Raw genomic sequence first — 9786 nt, forward strand, 5'->3', positions numbered from 1 at the left:
GCAACAGTGCATGAACCTGGATAGGAGACTGGCTGCAAACATTATGTCTGGTCTTGTGGCTGTTAAGTAGAGAAAACATCCAGCTAAGCTCCTATAGGTTGATTCATTCACTTTCTTGAAATCACCTTGGCTTGTCAGCTTTTCTCCGATAGCAACTGGAGTGCTAGTTGCTTTACAATTCTGCATAGAGAATCTGTTCAGAATTTTTAAGGCAAATGCCTTTTGACTTAAGAAAATTCCTTGCTAAGTCTGAAACACTTCCATACCAAGGAAATAGGATATTTCACCCAAATTTTACATTTCAAACATGCTCTCCATTTTGCCTTTGAAATCAGTTAGCACAGCATTATTTTCACCCGTTACCAACAAGCCATCCACATACAGAGAGATTATAAGCAGCGTTTCATCACCTTCCTTCTTCACACACAGTGTTGGCTCACTAATGCTTCTCTCGAACCCCAAGCTTACTAGGTACGTGTCAATTCTGTCATACTAGGCCCTTGGTGCCTGTTTTAAGCTATATAAGGCTTTTCTTAGTTTGAACACTTTGTCTTCTTCACCAGCAACCTTAAAACCCTCTGGTTGTTCAATAAATATCTTGTCATCAAGAAAATCATTGAGGAAAGCAGATTTTACATCAAGTTTATGTATTTTTCCACTATTTTTAAGCAACCAATGCAACCATTAGTCTGATTGTATCAAGCCTAGCCACTGGTGCAAATGTCTCAAAGTAGTCAATCTCATACTTCTAACTGAATCCCTTCACTACTAACCTTGCCTTCAACTTTTTCAAAGTTTCATCAGCATTGTGCTTAGCTCAAAACACCGACTTTACTCCTATGACCGTCCTATAGGCTGGTCTTGCAACTATCTCCCAGGTCTGATTTTTGTAAAAAATTATTATTTCATCAAGCATGGCTTGCTTCCATCCTTCTTGAGCTTGAGCTTCTTCAAAACATGTTGGTTCAATAGTAGCCACATCTGCCCTCTTATATATTTTACTTAGTGGTCTGGTTACCCTAACTGGCTCATGATCAATGTCCATCTCAGGATCATTTTGATCAACTTCAGTTTGCTCCGTCACCAAGTCTTCAGCAGTACATTCTGGTTCACTTTTATCCCAATTCCAGCTTGACCTTTCATCAAATACAACATCTCTGCTCACAAATACTTTGTACGTTTTAGGATCCAGAATCTTGTAGCCCTTCTTGACATTGCTATAGCCCACTAGAATGCCAGGCTGAGCCTTCTTTGCCAATTTGTCCCTCTTGACTGCTGGTATATGTGCATAACATATGCAACCAAAGACATTTAAATGACCAACTCATGGTTTGAACCCAAACCAGGCCTCAAATGGTGTTTTTTGAAGCAATGCTTTAGTTGGTAGCCTGTTTTGAAGGTAAATTGCAGCGTTTATTACCTCAGCCCTAAAACTTCTAGGCAAATTCCTATCAAACATCAAGCATCTGGCCAAATCCATCAAAGTTTGATTCTTCCTCTCACTGACACCATTCTGCTAAGGTGTGTAGGTGTTTGTAAGCTGGTGTTTGATCTCTGATTCTTCACAAAATTTTTGAAACATTGTAAGTGTACTTTGTGCCATTACCTGACATTAATGTCCTAAGCTTGCAACCTGATTCAGTTTCTGCTGCTGCCTTGAACTTCCAAAACACTAAGGCTACTTCTGACTTGAGCCTCAGGAAGCAAACCCAGCAGAACCTTGAATAATCATTAATAAAAAGAATGAAGTACCTACTACCATTCAAGGATTATGTCTTCATAAGGCCACACGCATCAGTATGGTCTAACTGCAACCTTTCAAAGGCTCTCCAAGCCTTTTTGATGGAAATGGTAGTCTAGCTTACTTTTCTAACTAACATACTTCACAAACATCTTCTTTTTCAACTGTTTTTGTGAAATTTTCAACCAAGACTTCTTTGGACAAATGAAGTGGAAACTTATAGTTGACATGGCCTAATCTTTTATTCCACAGTTTGGACTCATGTAAGACAGTTGTGTAGGCACTAACTAAACTTTTTTTCCAATCCACAATAAAGCTTCTGTCAGTCATGGTTACTAACATGAGCTTGGATCCACTTGGATCACTAATCAGGCATTCTTTGCCTTTGAATACAACTGAGTATCCTTTTTCAACTAGTTGAGCGATACTTAGCAGATTTCTGTCTATTTCGGGTACTAACAAAACATTGGAAATGAGTTTGGTACCTGAATGAGTTTCAATCAGCATATCTCCCTTACCTTTTGTTTTAATGTAGTGTCCATTGCCCACTTTTACTTTTGTGTTGAAACTTCTATCAATGCTTTTAAAAATAGCAGCATCAGGTGTCATGTGGTTAGTGAAACCACTGTCAATCAGCCACCTTTTTGTCGTTTTTCTTTTGGCAGCTGAGCAGGAGACAGCAAATACTTGTTCTTCCTGATCACAACCCACTTCTGCCACTTGAACTTCTATTCTAGGCTGTTGAGGCTGGTTTTGCTTCTGTTGACCTTTGTTTCTGCAAACTTTCTCAACATGGCCATCTATTACAAACTTTGCACTACACATCAGGTCTGTACTAGTAGTTTGCTTCAAGATGGCTAACGCTTTTGCAATGTGAGCAAGGTGGATACCTTCTTTTTGCTCCATCTCTTTTAGATTTGTCTGGCCAAGTTTTCTTCCTTTTGTAGCTAGAGGAGCTCGAGGTTGTTCTGCTCTTGGATTGAAAGGCACCTTCTTAATGCTCCTCCTGTCTGCTAGCTCTTCTTTTTTCCTGAGCATAGAGGGCCTTGATTAGCTCAGTCAAAGATATGTTTAACAGATCTCTTGAATCTTCTAGGGAAGAGATTTTGGCTTAATATCTCTCAGGTAAGGTTGAAATAACCTTCTCCACTATTCTGGCTTCATTGAATTGGTCCCCAAGCAGTTTGATGCTGTTCACAACAGCCATGATCCTATCTGAATATTGCTTAATTGTCTTTGACTCATTCATCTTCAGATTTTCAAAGTCTCTTCTTAAGTTTAAAAGCTGTTGATGTCTTATTTTTTCATTGCCTTGAAACTCTTCTTTAAGCTTGTCCCAAGCTTGTTTTGGAGTCTCACAGGCCATGACCATTGTGAAAATCAAGTCTGACACACTGTTTTGAATGTAAGACATTGCCTTGTACCTCTTGGCTCTGTCATCAGAGTGTTGCCTAATATGAGCTACCGTGGGGTTAGCTCTCAAGGGTGGTAGTTCAACATCAGCATTGACAACCTCCCACAAGTCAAATGCCTGAAGATAGGTCTTCATTTTCACTACCCAAATGTGGTAACCTTCACCATTTACTGGTGGAGGTGCTGGAGAGAAACCTGATGAAGACATTGTTTTTTAGAGTAGAAAAGAGAAAAGTCCTCTAAAAATTCAGCTCTCGATACCAATTGTAAGAGTTGAGAAACTAAGCTAAGCAATCGCAGCAGCAGTCTTGAGCATTAAGCAATAGAAACTTGTTGAACAAACATGAAAAAAAAAACAAGCCAAAGAAAGCAAGAACAAATTGCTTAAGTTTAACCAAAACAAGAAGAAGAATTTTCTGAAATATTCATCATCAATTGAGAACTAAAAGCATTCCATATATCAAGCAATCAGCTTGTCAGAAAGATGAAAATGCTACCTAACCACTAACAATGTCTTGAAACTTATAAAATATTGCTTGCACACTTGGTTAAGCTGATTTATCAAATCTATCAGCACCAAATTACATCAAGTATGTTACTAACTTAGTTCTAATATAACTAAGCAACAAAACATCAACTAAAAAGTAACAAAACAGCGGCCTATGCTTCAGCTGCAACTTGCATGGCTCGAACTGCCTTGGTCTGCATGTAAGCCATCTTCTAACATACTCACACATGCAGAAGGAAATGCTAACATCATATGTTAAACTTCTAATACAGAAACAAGTAAATATCTACATACTTAGCCATGCTTCAAAGGAATAACACACATAAACAAAAATTGAAAAGGTTAGTATTCGTAGAAGCTGTAGAAACTAGTTAACAAGATGGGGTAAATTTTGAAATATATGATAGCTTGATATGTAGCTGTGGAAATAATACACAAGACGTAAAGATCCCCCATTTCTTTTAGCTCTTCTGGAACTTTTCCACATATGCCTGCAAAAGAATTTAAAATTTGTAGGGTGGTAAGTAAATTAGGCATAAAAGGGAACAATCTACACCTAGAAATAGTTAAATTATTGTAAGAAATTATCTATCAGCTTCAACCATGAACACTGTCATTGGGCATCTTTCAATGAGTTGCAGCTCATTTGACCAAGAGCACATTGAGAGATGCTAGCAATTAGCTTGTTATTGGGTGATAATATAAAACGGAAAGTCTATTAATTTTCTTACATGTACAAGTTTGCTAAGCTTTGGTTTCGAAAATGACAGATATTGATCAATTTTTTCAGGTGTACGAGGAATATTAGTCCCTTGCATTGTAGCAGTCACTTTGTCAACAACTTTCCTCACAATGCTTTTGTAAGCCTCTTTGCCAATTTGACCTTCCTTCCATGTTGGTTTGAGGAGATTCTTGACAAACTCAACAAGTGCAAATTTAAATGCACGAACTCCTTTAACATCCTTGCTCTTCTTGCCCTCCTCAGTCCTATCGTCTGCATCTGTGTTCTCTGATAGACCATTCTTATTCTCTGCTTCAGCTTTCTTAACAATTCCTCCATTTTCCTTTGTCAACTCAAAACTTGCAATAGGCTCCAGCTGATTTGGCTTATGGCTATCAAAATCAGAATCTCTTTTGGAACTGTGATCATTATGATAGTCACTACCATTTCTACCACCCACAAGAGATGATGGTAAAAAATTCTTAGCCGACAGTTCTAATTTGCCATCTGCAGTACTTTCCTGACTAACAGGATGAACTGAAAATCCCAAAGGCTCAGTATTTGTATCCTGCTTCTTAGCAGGATCAATGCTATCAGATCTGGGATTATATTGCTCTGGGAATATAATTTCTTGACCTGACTCAACAGGTCCTCTAGAGTTTGCAAAAGTTACCTGCATTGCATCATGGACGTTAAGAGAAATATGAAGTAAAGGAAGTTGTTGCCCCTTTCCAAATAACTGAGCTAAAGAGGCTGAAAGATTAGTAAATTGGGTGCCTATTCAATGCTTCCATGTTCTGAGTTGACGGAAATCCATAATTACCATGTAATATATTTGTATCCCCAATATTTAGTTTGTTGCTAGGTTTTTCCTCCTGAAGCAGCAGGTTGTTTTGTGGAACTTTAACATTTACTTCATTAGAAGGGAATGACAGTTCACTTTGTCTGACTGTGTTTAAGTTTGAATAAGGTAAAGAACTTGAACTTGGCCCAGGATGGTCAAAACTTCGCAATACTGCACAACTGCTACCCCTTGTCATGTGGTCTAGATGAAAGTTCGATTCCTCTATCGACATTAGCTGTGAAGCTGCATGCTCATCATGTGCATGACCCGAGGCCTTTTCAATTATATTCTTTCCATGAGCTCGTAGGGATGTGCCCACAGGAGTGGGTTCTGAACTATGAGACCTTTCCTTATCGACAGAAGAGTGGAGCCTGCGATTCCACATAGGGGACATTTCCATAGCAACAATTGACTCTTCAGCACCTTTTGGTTCAGAGACACCCGTATTAACACCAACATTTTCTATCTTCTTCAGATCCTCCTTATCAATATCAATTCTTTTACAGTGCACATTAGACTCACTGTTCTTTCCACAGGCATCATATCCATGCTGCCATCTCTCATCTATGTTACAATTAGAGAATTCGTTTGTGTCCTTGTTCAACTTTGAAGCCCCCAAGTAGACACTTATATCACTCTGTTTTGAACCAGCCCATGAGTTGTGAAGATCAATTGAAGCATCAGCAGCACTCCATTTTGGACCAGTCCAGGGTATCTCAGATTCATTTGACACATCAGCATCACTCCCGTTTGAAGCATTCCCATATTTGTCTACATTGAATGAAGCATCTATATCTGTCAGCTCTGCCCCATCAAGCAACATATCCGAACTAACAGAACTTTGACCCCACTGACCCCTATCACATTCAGTACTTGCAGGATGAGAAAACCTACAATAGTTTCCATTATGACAATTTCCAGTAGAAAAGTACTTGCAAGGTATACTACTGCTTTTTCGAGCTTCACGCTCAACATCTTGCTCTGGAGATGTAAGTTTGTTCCTCTTATTATTTTCCCTTTCTCTACTTATCTCATTTATTGATCCTTTGCTGAAGCCATCAGAAACACCATCATGAGCAGATCTACATGATGCACCTCTGCGACAGTTACCTTTCCGGTAATCAGTACAACAATCAGTAGATCTTCCACTCTCAATAAGGTAATATTTATCTTCATTGCAAGTAATATATTTTGAAACACTAGCTCTCTTTTGCCTATTATCCGAACCATCCTCATGGCTTTGAATATCTTGGTGAAGAAAATGACACAGACTGCCTCTCCTGCATCTCCCAGCCATAAATTTTTTACATATTTGAGTTGACACTCCAGATCCGTTTCTGGTCATCTCAAGGAATCCCGGTTGCCGCCCAATGCCATGAACTGGGCTTCTACTACGACTTCTACTTCGGCTCCTACTCCTGCTTCTGTCAGTACACTAAGATTAGGTGAAATTAAAAATCAACAGGAAGATGAAAGATATACAGGATAGAAACCATAGTACCACTTATCCAGACAAATAAGCATAAACCATAATACCACTTAAAGAGGCCAAAAGCATTGTGCTCAACAAATAAGGCGAGATACAACCTCAATGACAAAAGTTTTAAGTAAATCGAAAGGAAAGTTCACAAGACAAATTGGGAAAAGCGTTGATATATTTAGTAAAGAGAAACATTTTCAACTTAGCTGAAAAAGCAAAAAAGCAAGCATGTGATTCTCAATTTCTTAGTGAAATTGAAGAATTAGGACACAATACAAGGTAAAGGCATTGGCGATGGCATGATGAAGTCAGTTATATAACAACCAGGACACCGTCAAAAAGAAGATAATAACAGTAAACCTTTGAGACCTGCTCCAATCACTTTTAAGAGAATGGTGGCAATTTTGTTGCCTCCGGTCATTAAGAGTAGGAGACTTTTTCATGCTGTAAGTCTCATCACCGTCACATGGAGTTGTAGTTTTCCAATTTGTGGCACAGTCGCTATTGTTTTCACCACATTTGCTTCCATGTAAATATTCCTTTGAAGGCAGTCCATGCTTAGATTTAATAGCAGACCACTTGTTGCCATTCCTACCGAACTCTGGGGAGAAGGATCCATGTTCTGATTCTCTATCACAGGCGTTCGCGAACCAAGCACTGTCTTGTACATTTTCAAGAGAATATTGACGTTCCTCTTTTAAATCCCACTTGGAAGAGCGCTTTCTGCTTTTGCTCATTTCAACAATAGTACGTAGCATGGAATTAAGAAATTAATAAACTGCCACCCTTCATCTGTCTCATCCCCCACCTTTGGTTTAATTCACATTCCAATCAGTGTCATGTCCAATCTGCTTTTGATTTAAGTCCCATAGTGCAAAAAACAAAATCTAATTCCATTAAACAGATAAACTTTCAAAAAGAGAATTCAGAACAAGAACAACAAGAAACATATATCTCACATCCAAAAGTCAATATGTATACATATCTAATTCTATTTCTTTACTTCAACCTTCTCTGGGTTTTGAGCGATCGACACACTTTTGCCAAACCTCTCTATTCCATTCGACGAACACTCTTCCTATTAATCCCAAAGACCAACTCACGTAAGTTATCTGATCTAATATTATAACCAAGGATTGTTTCATGTCTATCTCTAAATTTCCCAACTACTACTGTCATGGCTACAATCAACAACAATTGAAACTAATCTCCAATTGAAAAATAAGCCCAATTGCACTTTGGATCTAATCGCTAAACGAGACATGATAGTTTAAAACAAATATTTCCAAATGGTACAAATGTCAAATCTCGTAACAGTAATTCAGCATATGAGAATATGAACCATTTAAGAAGCATGAAACTAAACCTACACAAGAATTAAACAAATTCCAACATAATCCACTCTACTAATGTGAATATACCAAATTCTACAGAATCTGATATTTTCAATCAAACAACTAGCAAAGCCTCATCAAGATCTACATGAACTGGAAATGGATATCAACTTGAGACGAGATGAAACTGCAATAAATTTCAAATTTATCACAAATCAAAAAGAAAAGAGGAACATGGACAGAAGCATAAAGGATTCGTATCAAATAAGCTTATTCTTGCTAGGACTAGAATTGAAATTAAGCAGACATAAATGTTAATAAATTACGAAATCCGCGTTTATAGTTGATTGAAGCATTCATGACTGAAGGAATCGGATTGCAACAGCATCCATATCTGATGAAGTTTTAAACAAATTACACTAAAAGTGATGATCACTTGAAATAGATGAAAAAATCGGTAATTTTGGCCGAGAGTAACATGTAATAGAATGAAAACAAAATAGAAGTTTACCACAAATTTGGAATGGTTAAAGATAAAGGAAAGCTAACTAAAGCAATGTAAAGATTTCCTTTTTTTTCTTGTTTAGGTAACATATTTTTATTAGGGAATTGAAAATCTGTCAGTTTCCTAATTTTATTTTATCTCATTTTTAATAATCCAATTTGGGAAAGTCAAAATGAGAAGAAAGGAAAACATTAAAAAATTTTAATTAAATAATAATAAACAATCCTAAAAAAATTAAGAACATGAAATAAACAGATAACTTCTACCTTTTAAATTTGTTTTCAAAACGTTAATAATATTTGTTAGACTTTTTATTTTTTAATTTGCTTTTTGGACATTAAAAATAATTTTATTACATTTTTTAGCTTCTACTGTTTAACCAAACAAAAAATAAATATATATGTTATGAATGTTATTAAGTGAATGTTCATTATAATCAACCTTCCACCTTTCATTTTCCTTATCTCTTCACCTTTAGTTTACTTGTAAACCTTTTCCTATTTATGTATTAGAAAAATGGGAAGTTTAATCTCCCTATATATATATATAAATATACTACATGTGATGATGATGAAAATAATAAAATGCAATAGAAATACCCCTACTCTCATATCTATCTTTTATCTATTATTCTTGTTTTATAACACGTTATCAGCACGGACGCTTAAATTAATCCAAGAGTCTTGCGATTTTCATTAGTTTGGATCAAGGTATGTTTCTGTTGTTAAAAGTTCCACTAACCCCATAATTTCTTAAAGCTTCTATTATAACACCTCAAACCCGGCTTAAACATTAGGGTCGAATCTGGTGATGTCACATTGTAACACCCCTTACCCGTATTCTACACTGGAATAGGGTACGAGGCATTATCAGATTAAATACACTTATAAAAATATTAAACCGAGTTATAAAATTTCATCCAAATTAAAAATTTTCAAATTATTATCTTCGAGTCGCTAATTAGGGTTTACGAGGCCCAATACATACCTATTCATATGCTCAATATATCCATTAAATCAATCCAATATTGAAGAATCTACTTTAAGTCAGAATCAATATTAATCACAATAATATATCTTTTCATGTTATTTTCATATATCACTAACAGAATTTTGAATGTCAATTTACGAATATGTAATTCACTAACATATTCTAGTATACACAATGTTTAACTGATGAAATCATTTAATTAAGCTAAATTTCATATTCACTCCAAATTTTCTTCTATATCCATAAATGC

General features: G+C 36.5%; 2 protein-coding genes across 3 annotated transcripts; both read right to left on the minus strand.

The window, feature by feature from the left end:
* Window positions 1-2852: 2852 nt before the first annotated feature.
* On the minus strand, window positions 2853-3362 carry LOC107908084 (uncharacterized). Its single transcript, XM_016835355.1, has one exon. The coding sequence runs from the start codon at window positions 3360-3362 to the stop codon at window positions 2853-2855; it is 510 nt and encodes a 169-aa protein (XP_016690844.1).
* Window positions 3363-3522: 160 nt separating this feature from the next.
* LOC107910672 (uncharacterized) lies at window positions 3523-8651 on the minus strand. Of its 2 annotated transcripts, none has more exons than XM_041088567.1 (4): window positions 8553-8651; window positions 7068-7555; window positions 4394-6651; window positions 3523-4153 (listed from the first exon to the last, which is right to left on the minus strand). In XM_041088567.1, the coding sequence occupies exons 2-3, from the start codon at window positions 7463-7465 to the stop codon at window positions 5145-5147; spliced, it is 1905 nt and encodes a 634-aa protein (XP_040944501.1). In that variant the 5' UTR covers window positions 7466-7555; window positions 8553-8651; the 3' UTR covers window positions 3523-4153; window positions 4394-5144. The 2 variants fall into 2 exon arrangements, with proteins under 2 accessions (XP_040944501.1, XP_016694100.1); XM_016838611.2 differs by lacking the exon at window positions 8553-8651 and adding an exon at window positions 8368-8546.
* Between the last annotated feature and the right edge of the window lie 1135 nt (window positions 8652-9786).

The sequence above is a fragment of the Gossypium hirsutum genome, chromosome D02 (genome assembly GCF_007990345.1).
Source record: "Gossypium hirsutum isolate 1008001.06 chromosome D02, Gossypium_hirsutum_v2.1, whole genome shotgun sequence".
NCBI classification, from domain to species: Eukaryota; Viridiplantae; Streptophyta; class Magnoliopsida; order Malvales; family Malvaceae; genus Gossypium; species Gossypium hirsutum.